This window comes from Ursus americanus, chromosome 34 (genome assembly GCF_024610735.1).
Source record: "Ursus americanus isolate L20-20 chromosome 34, mUrsAme1.1.p, whole genome shotgun sequence".
NCBI lineage: Eukaryota > Metazoa > Chordata > Mammalia > Carnivora > Ursidae > Ursus > Ursus americanus.
Genome location: NC_142160.1, coordinates 28,220,965 through 28,242,965, shown reverse-complemented (window position 1 = coordinate 28,242,965; position 22,001 = coordinate 28,220,965). Strand labels below are relative to the sequence as shown.

The following is a 22,001-nucleotide window of genomic DNA, read 5'->3' as shown; positions in this document are numbered from 1 at the left end:
GCAATGTTAGAAATACCTTTATTACAAGTGTTCTCAAACACTTTCTGCACGTATCTAGAAGAGGGACGAGGGGCACTTCTTGGGTGCCGTGGGGCTTTCTGGAAGAGAGAAGGAACCAGAAAATGAGACAGAGGAGGGAGAAGGATTGTTTATACGTGGTGTCATGTAATGCGTTCCTCTATGCCTCACGTTTTCCATAAACTGGTAGTTGGTTCTACTGGTTTGATCATCTTCAGGTTCGGTTTTTCAGGCAAGATCAGCTTGGGTGCTTCCTACTCCATCATGGGACACATAATGTTTTAGCCTACTTTTTAAAAAATAGCTTTTTGAGGTATAATTGGCATAAAGTAAAGTACACGTAATTAAAATGCCCAATATGATGAATTTTGACCTATGTACACATCTCTGAAATCCATCACCACAGTATCCAACACCCATAAAAATTTCCTCAAGTGTCCTACTTATAATGATATTAAATCGATCAATTCCCCTTTTAATAATTTTAAGGGATCAGTCTGGTCCCTTCATTAGAAAGTACCCTATCAGTCTTTCACCTGATAGTTTAAGCATTCATTGATGATAATTTTCTAGATCCGTTATTTCATTACAAGTTGCAATATGGTGATTTTCTAACTGTATCATCCCATCTTCATGTGTTGTCTAAACTTTAATAAATACACACTTTCACCATGTCACACAGGAAAGGCAGGATGTAAACTTTATTTATACATGTTCAGAATAATAAGTTAGTGTCCTGTCACCTTCAGTGGTGACCAGTGAGTTTTTATTTTTGTTTTTTGCTGTCATTATAAACTCAGGAATTTTCATTCATTTGCTAGAAATCTTTTGTCAGTTATGTGTTTTGCACATATTTTCTCTCAGTCTGTAGTTTGTCTTTTCAATCTCTTCATATTGTCTTTCAGAGCAGAAGTTTTAAAGTTTAATGAGGTTCCATATCAATTTCCATATTTGGTGTTGTTTTTAAAAACTCATTGCCAAGGGGCGCCTGGGTGGCCCACTCAGTTCAGTGTCCTACTCTTGATTTTGGCTCAGGTCATGATCTCAGGGTTGTTAGATTAAGCCCTGCATCAGGCTCCATGCTCAGCGGGGTGTCTGCTTGGGATTCTCTCTCTCCCCCTCCCTCTCCCCACCTCCCTCTTAAAAAATATATATATATTTATATATATATATAGAGAGAGAGAGAGAGAGAGATAAAAGCTCATTGCCGAGGGGTGTCTCACTGGCTCAGTCAGTAGAGCGTACAAATCTGATCTTGGGGCTATAAGTTTGAGCCCCACATTGGGTGTAGGGATTACTTAAAAAAATAAAATCTTAAAAAAAAGAAAACCAACTCATTGGTGAAACCAAAATCCCGTGGATTTTCTTCTATGCTATCTTCCAGGAATTTGATAGTTAGCATTTTACATTTAAGCCTATGGTCTATTTTGGGTCTATTTGTGAAAGGTGTAGGGTCTTTCTAGAGTCTGTTTTTTGCATGTAGAGGTCCAGTTTGAGCATCATTTGTTGAAAAGATCATCCATTCTCCGTTGAATTATGTTTGCTCCTTTGTCAGGATGAGTTGACTATATTTGTGTAGGCTTATTTCTGGGCACTCTAGTCTGTCTATTGATCTATTTCATTTACTTGGTGTTTCAAGTCATTATATAAATAATTCTTTTGATGTTCACATTATCCCATCTCAGGCCAGTGGGAGCCCCTTTGAGTTGGCTTTTATGTTCTAGGGCCCCAGTAGTCTCATTACTTTCTTGCTGTCTGGCACATGATGTCTCAGGCTTATCTGGGATGTTTCCTGCCATTTCTCCAAGGATCCCCTGGTTATCTTTAATGTTAAAGGTTACGTTGAGGCCACAGTCTGGGTGCTGTATATATTGTGAAGGACCAACCAATACAATTTCCTGAGGATTAACATGTGGGGTGTGAGACAAAGAAAGGAGACAAAGATGACTTCATGGTTTTGGAAGAATGGGATTACCATTGATTGTATCTATGCCTGGGAGCCTTGCTGGTCTTATGGCAGTTCTTCGTTTAACATTTGGAAGAATTGTCAGACTGTTTTCCAAAGTGGCTACACCAAGTTTCAGTCCCACCAGCAATGTCAGACGGCTGCAACCTCTCTACATTCTTGCCAAATGTGTTATTGTCTATCTTTTGGATTATGGCTGTTCCAGTTGTTGTAAAGTAGTATCTTCTTTGGTTTTGATGACGTTTCTCTGATGACTAATGATGTTGGGCATCTTTTCATGTGTTTATTGGCTATATATATATGTATATATATATACATATATATATATATTTTTTACACACACATATATATTTATTTAGAGAAATACATATATAAATATATATATTTAGAGAAATATCTATTCAAATTCTCTGCCTATTTTTAATAGGGTTTTTCATCTTTTTAAGTATTAAGTCTTCTTTATATATTCTTCTATAAATGCCTTATATACATGGATTGCAAATTTTTCTATTATTTTTTGGGTTGCCTTCTTACTCTCTTAATGGTATACTTTGAAACACAAAAGTTTTAAGTTTTTAAAAATTTAACAAGGTAAAATATACATAACATAAAACTTACCATTTTAACCATTTTTAAGTGTACAGTTCATTGGCATTACAGTGTTGAGCAACCATCTCCACTATTTCTAGAACTTTTGATTTATCTTAAACTGAAGCTCTGTACCCATTAAATAATAACTCCCCATTTTCCCATGCTCCCAGCCACTGGTAACCTCAATTTTACATTCTGTCTCTATGAATTTGCCTACCATAGATATTTCACATTAGTAAAATCATACGATCTTTGTCCTTTTAAACTATGGCTTATTTCAATTAGCAGAATGTTTTCAAGGTTCCTCCATGTTGTAGCATGTATCAGAATTTTATTCCTTTTTTTTTTTTTTTAAGTAAACTCTACTTCCAGTGTGGGACTCAAACTCACAACCCCAAGATCAAGAGTCCCATGCTCTGCTGCTTGTGCTTTTGGTATTGTATCTAAGAAGACTTTGCCTAATCCAAGTTCGTGAAGATTTACCCCTCTGTTTTCTTCTAAGAATTTAATAATTTTAGCTCCTACTGGAAATCTCCTACAAAGACTTAGGTCTTTGATACGTTATGAGATCAGCTCTTGTATGTGGTGTGAGGAAGGGGTCCATATTCATTTTTTTGCATGTAAATGGATATTCAGTTGTTCCAGCACCATTTGTTGAAAAGATTTTTCTTTCTTCATTGTATTGTCTTGGCACACTTCTTGAAAATGAATTGACCATAATTGTATGGATTTATTTCTTGCTTCTTAATCCTATTCCTTTGATTAATCTGTCCATAATCAATAACTAGCCAGTACTGATTACTGTAGCTTTGTAGTAAGTTTTGAAATTGGGTCCACCAACTTTGTTCTTTTTCAAGATTGTTCTGGCTTTCTGGTTTCCTTGCATTACCATATTAATTTTAGAATCAGCTTGTCAACTTCTAGTGGGAAAATGAACAGATTTTGATAGGGATTCTGTTGAATCTATAAATCTATTTGGGGGAATATTTCCATTTTAATAATATTAAGCCTATTGATCCAGAAACAAGGAGTATCTTTCCATTTACACTTCTTTAATATTCTAACAATATTTTGTAGTTTTTAGTGCATAAGTCCTACACTTCTTTTCTTAAATTTATTCCTAAGAATTTTGTTCTTTTTCATGTGATCATTAACAGAATTGTTTTAATTTCCTTTTTGGATTGCTCATTGCTAGTGTATAGAAGTATAATTGATTTTTATATATTCAGGTTTTTTTTTTTCCTTCACTCTTGCTAAACCATTAACCCAGTTAACTCTTTAGTGGATTCCTTAGGATTTTCTATATATGTCATCTGCAAATAGAGATAACTTTATTTTTTCCTTTCCAAACAGTATGCTTTTTTCCCCCTCCAGCTTAATTGCCCCTTCTAGAATCTCAAGTACTTATTGAATCAATGTAGTGTTGAGAGCAAACATTATGGTCTTATTACTGATCTTAGGGGGGAAACATTGTTTTTCATCATTAAATATACCTTACTTGCTTTTAAAAGACATCGTGTAAAAATGCTTTTTGGAATCAACTGACTTGTGGCTAGTTTTGAAAAAGGCAGTTCTAACCAGTCTCGTAAGACATCTTGAAGTTGTGGATGTAAAGTTCCTGAAAATTCTTTCTGTACCTGCTCTCTGGTTGTGGTGTCATGTTCATGATCACATGAAACCCCTCCTCAGGTCTGGTCAGGAGGTGCTGGCCACTGCCCTCCTGGCTCTGGTTCTGACTTTCCTTCTCTAGGTCACCATCTTCTCAGGGTCACATCTGGAAGCAGATGAAAGTGGGCTGTTGCAGCCCAGGCAGTTTGTCGGTGTGCATTGAACTGCCTCTTGGAATCTCTGGGTTTTGACAACCAATGAAAGGTTCTTAAATATTTTTAAAAGGCGGTGAATATAGCTTCATTACATAAAGGGGGGGAATAACCCATAATTTTATCCTCTAACATACAATTTAATTTAATTTAATTTTTAAAAAAGATTTTACTTATTTATTTGAGAGAGAGAGAGGGAAAGCACAGAGGCAGAGGGAGAGGGAGAAGCAGGCTCCCCACTGAGCAGGTAGCCCGATGCAGGACTCCATCCCAGGACCCCGGATCACGACCTGAGCGGAAGGCAGCCACCCAGGCGCCCCTAACATACTATTTTAAATATCGATTTCAGTCTTTTCCCATATGTGGACGGTATCTTGTTTCAGTTGTAGACTCTACATAGTTGTGTGCCCTCCTTGTTTTATTTAATATTCATTTTCCAATAGTAGTATGAAGCTTTATATTATAGAGTTAACATGATGTTTCCTCAAGTAGATTTATTATATGTTAACATTGTCTTGTGTGACTTTTAAGTTGTTTCTGATGTTTTCCTCAAAGACACTGTTGCAGTGAACACATTTGTGCACGTGGTTTTTTCCTTTCTTTTGTATTATTACCTTAGGTTAAGTGTCCCAACAAGAAATAATTTAGGTCCAAAGTTAGCACAACGTAATGACTGTTGATACATAGTTCCAACTTGATTCGCCAGAGGTGTGTTGGTTTACACTGCATACAGTCTTTGAACACAGTCTTTGTAGTTTTAGCACAATCTTTGCAGTAGTTGGAGAGCATGATTTTTAAAAATTGTTAATAAGTGAAAAAAATTGCTGATAAGTGAAAGTGGCATGAAACTATTAAATCTCCATTTCTCTTTATTATTTAATGTGATTTGCTAATGGTATCGGTGAGAATTAAGGTTAATTTCTTATGTTTAATTTGGAAAGTCAGTGGGCTTAATTAAAAATGTAAAACATGTTAAAAAAAAATACTTGGCTTCTGATGTTATTATACTTGGACCTTTTCCCAACAGCTTGCCGATGTTCACCGTGCTCAGGAAATTTACCATTCCACTCACTTTACTCCTGGAAACCATCATACTTGGGTGATTTTTGTTTTTCCTCTATCTCTCTCATGTCCTTGCCCTCACCCCACATTATTATTGCGTAGCAAATTCTCAACGTCTAGTTATTTTTCCAAATGGTTGATTTGAATTGCTAGTAGCAATATCTTAGGGTTCCATGGTTTATCTACTTAAAAGCATCTCCTATTTCCATGATTCCTTAAGAACATGATGAGTGATTTTTTTTACTTGTAATTTTATATTAGGCTGATAATACGTGTTTATGGTAGAAAATTATTTAAAAAATGCAGTGACCTCAAAACAGATGTAAATATGTTTCCTGCACTAGATGGAATATACACTGATTTTGGAATACAGAGGAAAAATCGTCCATATATACATACAGGATAGGAATGCAGGAAATCACAGAAATCCATTCAGATATAGTGATTATGGTGTAACATAGGAATACATTAATATTTATAATGTTGGTTTAAAAATCTCTCATAAAGATACTCAAGCTGATATCAAAAAAGGTGATTCTTAGTTTTGCTGGGAAGATTATTTAGCAGTGAAATTTGGATGATGGCCCAGTGTTCTAAGTCCTACTGTTGAATTTTATCCTAGTCTTTGGATGCTTGATGTAAGACCAACTAGAACTGCCAGCAGGGACTCTTCTGCATTTTGTCACAGCATCTTTCCAATGAGAAAAGAGAAATACATTTATAATTAGATTAGACAGCTGCTTGAGAAATACATTTGGTCTAATTTATTAATCCACTTACAGAGACTTACAGTGCTTTCTTTGTGTAAAGCAATGTCCACCAGATTTTAGCTATAAAACTGTGACCAATGTCTATTTTCAGTTTAAGAATTATAATCCATGTTTTTTCCTCTCCTCCTCCTTCCTTCTCCATCCATCCATCCATCCATCCATCCATCCATCGTTCATCCTTTTATCTATTACAGGAAACAGTATTCCTTGAACATCATCGTCAGTGTTTTCACCATCGTACTTGGTGCTTTCATAGCAGCTGGGTAAGACTTTGGACTGTTTCTGCTCAGTAACTTCTTTGTGCCTTTGACAATAGGCCCAGCCCCGCCCCGCCCTCATTTTCCATTTTCCATCTGGCTGCAGTTGAATCTAGCAGCCAAGGGACGAGTCTGTTGATTTTAGTGCGTTCCCCATGTGTTCCTGTGAAAGTCAGACTGGGTTCCGACTTGGCCAGAACATTTCTGAGAACATATAAAGGGAACGTTAGAAGATACGAATACTGCTTTTCATCATAAAAAGGAGTAAATTATTTGCTATTATTACTGAATGTCTTCAATACAAAAAATTTACTTGAAAAGTTCTTGGGCATTTGGTCAAGAATAACAGCTTTATAAAGCCCTTGTATGCTGATTTGTTTTATCACCTGTGATGCCTTCGCAGTCTGCTTCCAAGGGTGGCATACTCTCATTAAATGTATTTGTATGTTTAGGACATGAGCCAATACCAGTGCATGACTAAGTTGACCCTTTAACAACACGGGGATTAAGGGCACCAACACCCCCCTCCCCTGCCCCCACATGACAGAAAATCTGAGTAAAACTTTCGACTCCCTAAAAACTTCACTACGAATAGCCTGTTGTTGACTGGAAGCCTCACTGATAACATAAATAGTTGATTAACGCGTATTTTGTATGCTATATGTATTATATACTGTATTCCTAAAATAAAGCAAGCTAGGGAAGTGTTAAGAAAATCATAAGGAAGAGAAAATACATTTACACTACCGTACTGTATTTATCGAAAGAAATCCACAGGTAAATGGACCAGTGCAGTTCGAACCTGTGTTGTTCAGGGCCAGCTATGGTGTCTTATTCATTAACATGCAAGGCCAGGAATGTGGACTCCCAGGTTTGCAGCTGAAAGCAGACACTCAGACTCCTGGCTTTTATGGCCTAGTGGTTAAAGCTTGTGTGCAGTTATGTTCTGTGGGTCCGGAACTTAGCCAGGCCATTGTCAGCTGTTTCTCAGCCTCTCTGTGCCTCAGTTTTACTCATCCGTAAAGAGTGTAATAGAAAAGAAAAACCTACCTGAATGAAGGGAAGAATGCAAAGATTGGATGGATTTCAGTTAAACTAGTTTCCTTAACTGATTTAGAAATAAGAGTTCTGGGGGCTCCTGGCTGGCTCAGTCAGTTAAGCACCCAACTCTTGATTTCGGCTCAAGTCATGATCTCAGGGTCCTTAGATCAAGCCCTGAGTCTGGTCCATGCTCAGCACGGAGTCTGCTTATCCCTCTCCTTCCCCCTGTTCTCTCTCTCTCTCAAATAAATAAATAAAATCTTTAAAAAAAAAAGAAATAAGAGTTCTGGATCACTAATTGCAAAATAAATAAGGATATGGATATTATCTTCTTCTAGTCTCCTCACTTACTAGCTGTATAACCGGACAAGCTATTTAACGTCCCTGCACCCCAGTTATTTCAACTATAAAATGGAGATTAGAATAGACCCAGCTAATAAGGTCTTTGTGGGAATTGAATGGGATAACAATAAACTGGGGTTTACACTGGTACGTGGCCACGTTCACCAGAAACATGTCGAGTGTTTACTGCCGGGTGTCGTTCTAGGTGTGGGGGAATCCAGCAGTTAACAAAACAGACAGGAGTCCTTGCTTTCACAGAGTTTCCATTCTGGTTGGTGGAGACAGACAATAAGCAAAAGAAGCAGATTAGAAAATATAGCATGCCAGGCGGTGACAGATAGTAACCATCTATTTTTTAGAATTATAAATATGTTCATCGCTTGCCTGGACCAAGGTCTGTTATTTACATTTTCACCTGTAACGTCCTCCTTCGTGGTCCTGGCCGTGGCTGAGTGGAGCCCCGTTGTGAGCTGGCCTCTGGTTTGAGACAGTGCAGACCCGAAGCAGCAGCGCTTAGAGCCTGTTGTAGTCATGAAGATTTTGTTCCAAGAAAGTCATAGGAGCAAAGTAGCTGAAAGAGGGAGGTGCTCTGTGAAAGTGCCCTCCTCCCACAGTGCTTTGGGGTGTCCCCCGGGCCGCCCCTCTTTTCTGAGTTTCTTAGAGCTCAGTTTGGAAACTACTGACTTTGGGCCAGTTGTACACTTTTACAAAAAATGGTTTGTAAAGATGTCTGTAAGGCTTTGGCGAGGAATGGCACTTCTATGGAGGCCCATTTCCAGACCCAGTGAGTAGAAATTCAGCTCGTAGTTACCACGTATGATATTCTAATGAGCTGAAAGGGTAAATAGTGTTTTCAGAGCATCTAACTTTCCCCCAAGAGCTGGCTTGAAACAGCACTTCTCGACTTTTCCCTTCCTCGGCACCCAGAGAATGGATAGTATCTAGGTGGGTGACAAGCACCCCTCTTCACCGCAGGCCAGCCACGACCCCACCTTCTGTCCTCTCATTCAGATCTTCTCAGCCAAATGCAAATAACTACAGCTGACTCAGTCAGACAGGCCGGTTCACGCTGCTGTGACAAACAGCTCCCACGTTTACACACCCAGTGTATTCTGCTCACGCTGCATCCTCAAACATTAGTTAATGCCGTGGGGGTGCTCTGCTCATTGTGGCTGCGCGGGGACCGAGGCTGATGGAACCCCTGCCTCAAAAGGGACTTCCTTTCTCATGCAGGAGGGAAGAGGCATGTGGGGAACTGTGGTTGGCTTTTCAGACTTTTGCCTGGAATGGCCATGTGTTCCCTCCTCTTATATTTTACTTGCCAAACAAGTCACACAGCCAAAAAAAGTTGAGCTCTTACGTCTGTAAATAGCCCTAAATGACAACTACACGGGTTAACCATGAATCTACTGTCCTGTCTCAAAGCAAGCAAATTCTTTTCAAACTTCTGAGCTTTTACCAGTGGTGTGACAAGTGGTGCTGGGGACTTGTAGCCCTGGGAGCAGGAGACCTGAGAGCCCCGGGAATTTCCCTCAGGCACTCCGAGGAAGTGAGCAACTCCTTTCCACTCCCCTAGAAATGTGGCTTTTTTATCCATTCAACTCTTTGCCATTTTATGGGACAGCAGACTCTTAGCATGGAGCCAAACGTGGGTAGGCAGGAGATTTGGAAGACCCTTATTTTGAGAGTCTGTTTTTTTGTGATTGAACCAGAAAATTCTGATTTATGATGATCCAAGATTAATGTGCATTCTCATAAATATATTTGTAGTTAATAATACCAGCAGAAGCCTTGAGTAAATCTGGTTTAATCTGCATTCAGATTTTGTTGGAATTTTTGCCTCTTTATTTCCTTCTCTTTGGTAAGAAATAGTCTCTAAAAATTTTATGTTTTTAGGATGTGTCACTCTAAAATATGCCACTTTGGCATAACATAATTTTTTTTAAAGATTTTATTTATTTATTTGACAGAGATAGAGACAGCCAGCGAGAGAGGGAACACAAGCAGGGGGAGTGGGAGAGGAAGAAGCAGGCTCATAGCGGAAGAGCCTGATGTGGGGCTCGATCCCAGAACGCTGGGATCACGCTCTGAGCCGAAGGCAGACGCTTAACCGCTGTGCCACCCAGGTGCCCCAACATTATTTTTTTTTTTTAAGATTTTTTTATTTATTCGATAGAGATAGAGACAGCCAGCGAGAGAGGGAACACAAGCAGGGGGAGTGGGAGAGGAAGAAGCAGGCTCCTAGCAGAAGAGCCTGATGTGGGGCTCGATCCCATAACGCCAGGATCACACCCTGAGCCGAAGGCAGACGCTTAACCACTGTGCCACCCAGGCGCCCCTGGCGTAACAGTACTTTGAGCTGAGGGCAGTTAATTGAGAATCGACAGATGTAGGAAGAGTTCTCTGTCTTCCATTTTCCTGCCTAAAAGCAGAACATAAATTTCCCTTTGTAAGGGTGGTCCCCCTACACCCCCCCACCCCCACACCAGGAATAGGAAAGCAGTTCTTATCACTGGGGATGGAGAATCCGTACCAAGACGAGGCTGCATAAATACACCTTACTACAGTGACCCTTCCCTTCCATTCGTTTCCCCCATAAATTTCCTAGTCTTTTTTCCATAATTTGTTTGCTCCTTGGAATCCAAACCTATTCTTTTTTTAAAATGACATATAAGCCCCAGAGTCTAACCACTTGAGATTCATTTATTTTTTGTGAACTCCTCTACATGTAAAATATTTAATAAAAATTGTATTCCTTTTCTCTTGTTAACCTACTGTCAGTCAAATTTGCAGGCTCCAGTCGCTGAACCTAAGAGTGTAGAGGAAACCCCTTTGATGATATGTATTTATGAATTATGACATGGGTCTGGTATTGCCTGTAAGGTCAAGTGTGGTAGGTGGGTCACATCAGGGCTCGGCTGTTCTCTCTCTCCTTCCTGCGTCGTGTCTCCCTGAACATTTTTATACTAATATTATGTGTATAAAATGGAAGTTGAAGAGAGATGGTTCAAAAGAATGGGGTAAAAAGGAGACTTCGAGAAGTTACAGAGAAGGAATGGGTCCCTGCCTTGCATTTTCAATGGACCGGGGGTGGGAGGGCGGGTGTGCCAGTGAATGATATGACCGGCTGTGCACCAGATGGAGGTGTCAGTTCCTCATTCGACCCCTCTTGCCCCAGTAACTGTCCAGCTGTCCCCACAGGGCTCTAGCCTGGAGATGGCCCTGTTCATTACAATAAGCAAAGCCACTGGGTGGGTTGGACAAATCACTCCCCTTAGAAAAGAAGGACTCACCAATTATCAGGCCAGGCGATCATTAGCAAAAGAAAGGGCTTTGCAGTTCAAGGAAGATGGTTAATGTCCCTCTGGTTTTAAGCCATTCATGATTAAACGGAAGCCACCTGATGGCCTGGTTTTGTTTTGTCTAGAGGCAGAGCCGAGGAGTTAACCACAGAGGGGGGAAATATGCCAGAGGAGATAAAGGTAGTTACCAGCTTCACAAGTGGATTTGATTAGGGAAAGATACAACAGGCAGGCTTTGAAGGCCAAGTTGTGTGAGTTTCTGAATAATCATCCTCCTCTTTGTGTTCTCCCTCCCAGTTCTGACCTTGCCTTTAACTTGGAAGGCTATATTTTTGTATTCCTGAACGATATCTTCACGGCAGCAAATGGAGTTTATACCAAACAGAAAATGGACCCAAAGGTACCAGATCTTCACTCCTATGGTTTTTAAGCTTTGTCATCTGGCCCCTGAAATTGCATGGAAAAAAAAAAGAATCTGTAAAGTTGGCGTGTAATTTAATTTACATGGTGTGCTTTATAAATCACTAATTTCTTTATAGCTATCTTGTCTGTATGGGTTCTCTTTACCCCTGACCTTGCAAAGTTTTGGGTGAAAATAAGACAGGGAGGGAAAAGATACCATTATTTTAGATGCAAAGTCAGAATATATGAAGAAGAGATTATTTTGAAAGGCAAATTAAAATTAAAAGAAGGTTTTTTGCCCTCCTCGTCAGTGACCAAGGCAAAGTCAGGGCTATTTTGAAGCAACCCCAGTTTGAGAGTCTGAAGGCCTGGGTTACAGACAGAAGTCTGCTGCTTCCTGGTCATTGTGCCCGGGACCCTTCACTCCTCCAAACCTCAGGTTCTTTATCTGCGGAATGGCTCATGTGGAAGGTGCTGGCCAGCAATGAGTGTCCCTCCAGTTCAGTGCCTGAGCAGTCCCCCGAGAGACCAGTGGGCAGACGAGCAGGCCCCTGGCGCTTGCCCCCCGCCCCAGCTGTTCCGGAAGCTCCGGAGGATGGGCCAGGCATATGTTGCTTTGTTCCCAGTGCTTTGTGTTGAGTGAGGGAGTTTGCTCTGACAGACAGACTTATTTCTAGGAGCTGGTTTTTCTGCCTGGCCCTTTGTTTTTGACTGGTGGCAGTTTTACAAAAATAGGTTTGTTGCCTTTTGAGGGTCGAAATATGTCACCCTTTATGAAAAGTGGTGGAGAACTGGTGTAACCACTGTAATGAAAAGTGGATTTATGCAAGATTAGAAAACGAGATACCTGGTGTTTTGACGCTGCTGCCCCTTAGCAGAAAGAGCAGATGTTTTTAAGGAGTTCTGTTTATATTAACATTTTAGATGTCCTTTATTTTGTTCCAGATTTCCCATTCTGAATACAATACTTTAAAACAAAAAACAAACCCCGGTTGGGTTGGAATGTTAGAGATGGGTGGGACTTTGGAGGCCCTCCGTGTTCATCCACTTTATCTGCCATTTTTGTGTAAAACAAATGTTTATTTTGCTATCACGATGTACTTGAAGTGAAGCCTTTTACATTAGGAATTTACTAAAAAAAAAAAAAAAAAAAAAGAATTCGCTGAAAATATTCCAATACAGAGTTGAAGGAATTTTTAACTCTGCATAAATACATAGTCAGATAAATGTCTCCAGGAAATCTGATGCTTTGTATTTCTAAAATTGTTTTCCTTGTTTTTGTAGGAGTTGGGGAAATATGGAGTGCTTTTCTACAATGCCTGCTTCATGATTATTCCGACTCTTGTCATTAGTGTGTCTACCGGGGACCTTCGACAGGTGAGCTGATGGCAGTCATGCCGTTCCTACCTCACAGTCTCTTAAAGTCTTAATAGTTAACCTCTGGTACTCACTGCAGCGAAAAGCGGACCGGTAGCTCGGACGAGCAGGGGAGTACCTGAAAGTGACATCTGTGATATCCCCAGCAACACCTTTGGCACGATCCTTTCTTTGGTGTTTATCTTTAGACACATGGGAAGAGGCAGGAAGTAGTCACAAGACCCCTGGACTTGAAGATTTTTGAAAACAATGAGAGTAAAAATCTGAGTTTGAGTCTTAATATTCTTATTTGCTGATGTGGGGATCCTGGAAAAACTAACTTAGAAGAGGATTTTGATAGTTTTAAAATGGATTTATTTCTCTACTGCTTTTATAATGGACATTTTGAAACGTATGCAAAGTAGAATAATTTAATGAATCTCACATGCTCACAACCCCGTGTCAACACTTTTTGGCATTTTGCCATTCTTATTTCATCTAGTTCTATCTGCTTTCATTTTTTTTTCTCCTGGAATATTTCTTTAAAAAGATTTTATTTATTTATTTGAGAGAGAGTGAGAGCTAGAGAGAGAGTGCCGGCACACACAGGTGGAGAGGGAAAGAGAGAAGCAGACTCCCTGCTGTGCAGGGAGGTCAACGTGGGGCTGGATCCCAGGACCCCGGGATCACGCCCTGAGCCGAAGGCAGACGCTTGACCGACTGAGCCACCCCGGCGCCCCCCTCCTGGAATATTTTAAAGCAAACTCCAGACATCATGGCATTTTGCATCTGAATATTCTGGGATGTACATTTGAATTTTGAGAATGTGTTGTTCATTTGGTATTTGCCCTGCTTACCTGTTTGCTGCACACACCTGACAGACAAATAAAATGGTCAGTTAGTAGGAACAGAGGAGGAGAGAAGGCCAGTCCCTCAGGAAGGGTGAAGGTTCATCCTGCTGCATCCACAGGGGCCGCCTTGAAGGGTTCCAGCCCTGCCAAGCTCTACTTCTTCAGAAAGTTGCTAGTCATACCGCTTCGAAGAATTTTGCCTATATCTTAGGGGAGATGCTTAAGTTCATGTGAGAAAATTTGCTGGGCAAAAATTATGGTCCAGCCTGGCCTCTGCCCACAGAACCAAGCCCTAGACATGAATTCTTGTTGCCGGACCCGGGGTGGGGGTTCGGAGGGGCCCTGCGCAGTGGCCGTTCACCCACCGTGTGACGGTACTGCCGTCCTTACTCATCAGCATGCTTCTGCGGTGCACACAGGGCGAGTGGATCCCATTGGTAGCCTTTTAGGGGTCTGAATACTTTAAGACTGCAGGCTCTTGTGGGCTCTTAGGGTGGGTGTCAGGGCCTCTCATTCTTTCTTAAAGCTGTACTTTCTCATTTGTACAATTCCTTTCCAAAAGAGGGGACCGCAGAAGAGCTTAGCAGCAATGTGATGAATGGCATGGTGACCAGAAACTGATTTTTAGGTACCTTATGAGTTGAATCCACTACATGTATCATGTTAATAATTGCTAACATTGTTTCAATAGGAATGTGTGTTTCCCACATCCAAACCATTGCTTTATAAACTTGTAACGTGTGCTCTCAGAAGTTTCACCTGCTTGTGGGGCGCCTGGGTGGGGCGCCTGGGTGGGGCGCCTGGGTGGCTTGTGGGAGCGTCTGACTCTTGGTTTTGGCTCAGGTCATGATTCTCATGGGTTGTGGGATGGGGCCCCACAATGGGCTCTGCACTCAGTGGGGAGTCTGCTTCAAGGTTTTCTCCCTCTGTCCCTCCCCCCATCAAATACATAAATGTCTTTTAAAAAGTTTCACCTGCTTGTAATGCTTAGCATCGTAGAATTATTATACTTTCTCAGTTAATGATAAAAATAATAGCTAATATTTGTTGAGAACTTATTCTATCAGACTTTGTTCAAAGCATTGTACCTGAACTATTTCGCTGCTTCCCACGGCAGCCCTCTGAGAAGGTACTGCTATGCTGTTTGAGACAAGGAATCCCGAGCACGGTGTTTAAATAACTTCCAGCGATGGTGGGTGATCCGTCCAGGCAGTCTGACTCGGGAACACATCCGCCACTGTAATCCCAGTTACTTTATTGTACACGACAAGTGTTTGTTTCTTTTCTTCATGCACGAAAAACCATAACCTCGCACTTATATCTTAGAAAGTACAAGAGGCCGAACATATACTTTAAATTATTAAATGGTGGTGGTCTAGGAGAAAATTATGCTCCTATTCTGGCTTTTGGTGATGAACTCTCTCAATATTTACCCTGTCTAGCCTCTTCTGTTTGACCAGGCTCCTTAGATTTCAAACAGAAATCTAGGCACCTTAGAGCCCCAGTTGTGGTTACTATTCACTGTAATTCCAGGTGGATCAGAGCTAAATATATAGATTTATTTAAAAATCTATATGAAAATTATTATTTAGAAAAAAATAGAATGGGGGCACCTGGGTGGCTCAGTCGTTGGGCGGCTGCCTTTGGCTCAGGGTGTGGTCCCGGCGTGCTGGGATCGAGCCCTGCATCAGGCTCCTCACCTGGGAGCCAGCTTCTTCCTCTCCCACTCCCCCTGCTTGTGTTCCTTCTCTCGCTGGCTGTCTCTCTCTCTGTCAAATAAATAAATAAAATCTTAAAAAAAAAAAAAGAAAAAATAGAATGCATTTACAACTGTAAAAAAGGCCTTCTATAAAAATGACAAAATACAAAGTCATGAAATTAAAACTTTGGCTCTATTTTAATTTAAAAATATTGTATGATTAGTGATGCCGAAAGATTGGGACACTTTCTGTAATCAGTCATTTTGAAAATGTTGTAGAAAAAATGATGATAGTTTTCACCAGTAAGATTGTTCTGCTCTGTTCCATTGAACCATACCAACCTTCTTCAGATTGGTTATTTTTAACTATGGTTGAATCCGTTTTAGATTGTGAACCGAATACAATAAGGGAACTTATGTAATGAGGTCTGTTAGTCTATAAAATTGCATGTTATTTACAGTTTGGTGTGATTGTACCAAAAGTTGATCCATGAATTAGGGTGAAATGTTAACTTATTAATAGAAGAAGTACTTTGATGAATCAGTTTTCCTGGTTGACTGGAGAGGATCGGAGGTTGCGGTAAGACTCGTGTGTATGACTCACTGCACTAGAGCTCGCTCCTGGACCTTGGACTTAACAGTCAACAAATCTGGTAACAGCACCTTGATTCTTTCCCTGATTGCAGAGTCAGCAATGCCAGCTGCTCTTGTCAACAATTCAGGCCCCGGGGAAAATATTGATTGGGTGGCCTTTCTTAGTCATTCGAATTGCTGCAATAGGTTCAGAGTACGTGGTTTATTACAGTTGATGAATAGGGATAAATAATAGGATTTAGTTTTCTGATTAAAAAAACCACATAAATGCAAAATAAAAAAGATTCACATTCTACCATACTTTTATAACAATAGCAAGTCTAAAGGAAACAGTACTTTATTGTTATTCATCTTTAATTAATTTCTGTTTATTAAAAATATTTTATTTATTTACTTGGGAGAGAGATAGAGCAAGACAGAGAGAGAGCACCAGCAGGGGGAGGAGCAGAGGGAGAGGGAGAAGCAGACTCCCTGCTGAGCAGGCAGATCGATGTGGGCTCAATCCTAGGCCCCCCGGGGTCATGACCAGAGGCAAAGAGCCACCCAGGTGCCCCCCTCTGTTTTAAAATAAATGTCATACTACATTATTTTTTAAATTGTCACCAGCACAGCCTCATTGTTATTAAAGGAACAAAATAAAACTAAACTCTATTAAAATTTAAAGTGGCAAAGAATCCAAATATTTTTATGAAAATTATATAGCCTTCAATGGTTTATATGGTATCAGGAATATATAGTTTTTATTTACTGTTTGCAGAAATACTTCCAGCTTGTTGAATCAATAATTGTTTTTCTACCCTTGGTTTGAAGTTTGGAGCATATTGTTTTCTCTTATTGCCACTTTTATTTTAATTTTCGAAATCGAGTGTTTTCCATGTTTTTTGTTTGGTTTTGCTCTTCGACTGCTTTGGATATTTCCTTGTCCCTCGATTGGGCTGGCCAGCAAGACAGCTTCATATTAATTCTTTTTCTTTCACAAGTAAGCGTTTGAAGAAGAAAAATTTATGATGGAAAGTTTCAAACCTATACAGAGGGAGAACAAGTAATAACAAACCCCACGGACCCATCAACCAGGTTCAGCAACGATCAACGTTAAAATGTGTCTCTTTGATAAGAGAGGTGGGCGAAGTCTCACTAATGAAACAATGGCAAGTACGGCAAGGATGGATTAATTGGAGGAGAATTCCATTCTAATTGGCCTAAAATTTTTGGATTATAAGCTTGACAAAAATTTAAATAGTTTTAAATCTATAAAATTACTAAAACTTGGCTGACAATGTTTTGTCTAGGAGAAAGTGACTAGAACTTATATTTAATAATGTTATTCAGTACATACTTAATATATAGTTTTGAGTCACCTTAAAATCATTTTTAGATGCAGGCAAAGGACAAATCACAAATGAAAGGCTCCTTTTTATTGTTACTTGTCATTTCAAGAGGGTTAATTTCATTTTCTCAGCTAAGAGACTAAGACTAAGACTAAGGTCTTGGAGAGTTGAAGCTGTCTTGTAAACTTCTCTGTCCCAGCTCCTCCACCCTGATTACTTGCTTGCTTTGTAAATAGCAAATAATAGTTTATTTGTTCATAATACTTACTAGGCATTTGTAAATTTTTTTTTTTTTTAAAGATTTTATTTATTTACTTTAGAGAGAGTGAGAGCGTGTGAGCAAGCATGGGGAGGAGGAGAGGGGAAGAGAGAGAATCTCAAGCAGACTCTGTGCTGAGCCCAGAACCTGACGTCGGGCTCGATCCCATGACCTTGAGATCATAACCTGAGCCCAAACCAAGAGTCAGAAGCTGTAACCAGCTGAGCCACTGAGGCACACCAAGCATTTGTAAGGTCTTGATAATAGTTCATGGACTTAGTTTTCTGAGCTTGCCAACATTATTAATTTTATAATAAGCTTTCTTCTTAGATTATTTATACAAAGTAAACCCAACCATGATGTTGTGACTATGGATTAGTAGAGAGAGAGTCACAGCAACAATAGCTGTGTTGTATACTTGCCACCTGCCAGGTTCTAAACAATTTCATTAAATCCTCTTGTTGACCTTTTAAGGAAGTTTAAAAAAAGATCCCTGTTTTGTAAAACGAATCTGACTTTCAGGGAGTGAAAGTAATATGGCCAACATCACAAACTGGTATTGCCTAGGATTTTTTTAAGTTGTATTTTCTGTTTAGGAAAGTGTTTCCTATACTAAAACACACAATTTGGTAAAAGCCATAGGTTTAATCGGCAATATTAGTCTAACCATTAGTTTTCTTTCTTTTTCATAATAGGCTACTGAATTCAGTGAATGGAAGAATGTTCTATTTATCATACAGTTTCTTCTTTCCTGTTTTTTGGGGTAAGAAACCATAAGTAGAAGCTTGATGTATATGTCTTGATAAATCAAATCAAAGTATACATTCTGTCGGCTCTGTCAAAATCCCTTTGTCCGTGCTTCTCCAGCTTTCTCTGGAAAGTAGCCGTGCAGCAGAGGAGTGGGGTGGGCCCCAGATCCCTGGGAACACAGCCTGAAAGACCAGGAGCAAGCATGAAACACTATTATTTTTGAATGTCATGCTGATGTCATGTTCTACTCCAAAATATGATGTTGCCTATTGATTTCTGGAAGTTAGTTTGAGTAATATCAGCCGATGTGTCAAATTCAGTCCTGTTTGTTGCGTTGGGCATAATGTCCCAAGTCTTTCAAGATCTTCCACCTCACATAAATACGTGGAAATGATAACCATTTACTCTAGTGCTGTGCCTGCTATATTCAGGGAAATTTCTGAGGCGAGATGTCCAGGCCATTGTACTGTCCAACAATTGTAGGCTTTTGTTCTTAAAAATTTCCTTATGTCTGTCTGCCTGTTGAGAAGTCATGCAGCTTGTGTCTTCTTGTTTTTTTAAATCTTCTAAAAGCTTGAAAATTCCTTTTCATGAATGGATAATACATGCAACTGGTAAATAATCCAAGAGTTGCAACAGTATGCACAGGGAACATCAGCTCCCCACCCCTCCTCCCTGCCCTCCAGCCCTGCAGTTTTCCTCTCCGGAGGTGACCACTGTTTGAAATCTTTGGAGTATCGTCCCTCAGCTGGACTCCCTGCATGTACAAACACCTGTGTCTTATCTCATGTGGAAAGGTGCTTTGAATGACCATCTCAGGGCATTACTTCTCAAAAGACTTTTCCTGTGAAGAAAGATGAATTTCCTCATTTTTCCCCCTACCAATACTATAATTTAAATTATGTTTAAATGAACAAAGAGCAACTCACAGTCTCTTTGATCAACACTGAAAAATTCCCAACCTTGATTTTAATTGCAGTGATTAGTCACATATAATAAAAACATTTATGTACATCCTCCGTTTCACTAATTCTCTCTTCAGCTGTGTCTGATTTGATGTTTAACCTGTTGATGGACTTTTTGTTTTTTGTTTTTAGAGAGAGAGTGCATGAGTGGTGGGGGGGCACAGAGGAAGAGGGACAGAGAGAATCTTAAGCAGGCTTCATGCTTAGCGTGGAGCCTGATGCGAGGCTCAGTCTCACTACCCTGAGATCATGACCTGAGCTGAAATCGAGAGTCACATCCTTAACTGACTGAGCCACCCAGGCGTCCCAGGATTTTTTGATTTTAACAATTTTATATTTTATTTGTAAAAAATTCACAGTTTTTTTTTCAAACTTAACTGTTCATTCCTAGTATCCTCTCATTAGTGATCTCTGTGATTGTAGTAACTTTCATTTCTTTAAATGTTACGCACATAGCTATTCTGTATTCTGTATCTAATGATTTCAATATTTGCAGTATTTAAGAATCTAAATGTGTATGTGGTTTGCGACTGTCAAAACTGTGTGTGGTTGTGACTTGTGGTTGTGAACACTTTGCTTAATCTAAGTGTTGCGGGCTGATTGTCAATTCTCAAATTGCAAATTTGAGAAACTTCCCTGTAGGGGCAAATTGTTTTTGCTTCTGCTTGTAGCCAGGTATTGCCCCCGAAGTGGACTACAACAGGCATTTTTGAGGGTCTAGGCTCAGTGGGCTACAGTGTCCCTCCCCAACTTGGAGCTTGGTGCAAGGCTCAGTTTCTAGACAGTGCTGTTCTGCTAAGGTCTCTGCCCTGAGGCACCGTATTCTGTCCCAACTGTCTGCTGCTCCGACTGCTGCCTGGTCCTAATTCTTGATCACTCTGTATCCAGGGCCTCCTTTTTTAAAGGAGGAGAGTTTGGGCGACTTCTTGTGCCTCTTTCAAGACCAACAGTCTCTCAAGTACTGTGTCCTTCCCTGGTGGCTCTGCAAGGGGACGGTCCCTTGGGGCACTTTAGGCAGCCATTGTCAGAAGCATAAGTTAAGTGAAATATTTGTAGTTTTCTCAGTTGTTGTCTCACATTTGACTTGAAAAAAATCTCAGCTGTGTTTGTGAGTCACCCTTTGTCAAACCATCTTTTCTTTTCTCTCTGATTAAAAAAAATTCAATCCATATCACGCCAACTCAGATTAGCACCTTTCCGTGGTGAAGCCCAGATTCACCTGTGAACAACAGAGCCACGTTTGAAAGTCTTTTCTCATTTTGCTATAAACTTGATGAGATGCTGTTTCTATTTTTGTTTGCTTGTTTGTTTTACTTGCACAATACTGCTTAATCATTCCTGGAAGGAGATCAAGAACTGAACCTTGCGAAGTCTCTGTCCTCAGTGATGATACGGTGGGCAGTGCCTAGATGGGAGCCTGCACCCCCTGGGTCTTGCCTATCAGAGGCTTGGCCCTGTCTGTATATAACTTCACACTTTTTTTCTCTCCACTTAATAATGTGCTTCTTAGGAAACAAATACTCTTGATAAAAGTTCTTAAAACATTACGTCATCCGTAGTCCCTTTGCAAATGAAAATGAGATAAAGGCATTGCAATTATAAATAAATCAGTAAAAAATGATGAAATCCTTAAGATTTCAGACTTCACCCAAATTTAAAGATGAAACTTAGGTAGGTCTGTTTTTCAAGTGGTCTTTTGAGAACATAAAATCATGGCACCATTCCAACAGCTAAATGTCTGAATTCTGGAATCAGATGGCCTGGGTTTGAATCCTGGCTTTGCCACTTACTAGCTCTGGGTCCTTGGACAAGTTAACTAAGCACTCGGAGCCTCAATTTCCTTATTTTTAAACTGGGGTCTTTAACAATGAGATAAAGTATCTGATTCATAGGATGCGGTTGTATCAGTTGAATGAGCTAATAGTGATGGGCGCTTAGCATCTGCTGGACACACAGCAAATGCTCAGTGATGTTAAGTACGCTTGTTATTGTTAATATTTCTATGTCTGGAGGTCAGCGTGTTTTTGGGCTGACCTCTTTTCACCCCAGACAGAATTGGTTCTACCAATAGTCCATGGCTTCAGTAGTTTTTCTTCTGTTACCTGTATAGTTGACCTTTGAACAACACATGTTTGAACTGTGTGGGTCCATTTATGTGTGGATTTTTTTTTTTTCAAAAAATACAGACAGTTCTGTAAGTGCATTTTCTCTTATGATTTTCTCAATAGCATTTTCTTTTCTCTAGCTTATTTTATTATTGGAATATGGTATATAATGTATATAATATACAAAATAGGAGTTAATTAGCTGTTTATGTTATCAGTAAGGCTTCTGGTCTACGGTAGGCTATTAGCAGTTAAGTTTTTGGGAGGTCAGAAGTTATCCCTGGATTTTTGACTGGGCAGGGGGTCGGCACTCTTAGCTCCTGCGTTGTTCAAGGGTCAACTGTACTTTACCTTCAGTGGTCAAATTTTAATACTGAATCTGCTCTGGAAGGAAGCTTCAGTTTTGGCATGGGGGATTTTTCAGAATCCTTTCTTGAAGTTTCTCACTGAAAGGGTTGGGTCATTTATTTTTCCATAGTAAGAGAAGCTATTGTAAGCTTCTGAGCACATTCTCCGTTGTCAG

At 40.0% G+C, this 22,001-nt stretch overlaps 1 protein-coding gene across 2 annotated transcripts in view; it reads left to right on the top strand.

Moving 5' to 3' along the window:
* SLC35D2 (solute carrier family 35 member D2) overlaps nucleotides 1–22,001 on the top strand; it is a 49,221-nt gene that overhangs the window by 18,342 nt on the left and 8,878 nt on the right. For both annotated transcript variants that reach the window (XM_045780854.2, XM_045780855.2), the window contains exons 5-9: nucleotides 5,423–5,494; nucleotides 6,422–6,490; nucleotides 11,467–11,569; nucleotides 12,856–12,948; nucleotides 18,354–18,421. In XM_045780854.2, coding sequence (XP_045636810.1) covers nucleotides 5,423–5,494; nucleotides 6,422–6,490; nucleotides 11,467–11,569; nucleotides 12,856–12,948; nucleotides 18,354–18,421 — 405 coding nt within the window. The remainder of the gene's footprint in view (nucleotides 1–5,422; nucleotides 5,495–6,421; nucleotides 6,491–11,466; nucleotides 11,570–12,855; nucleotides 12,949–18,353; nucleotides 18,422–22,001) is intronic.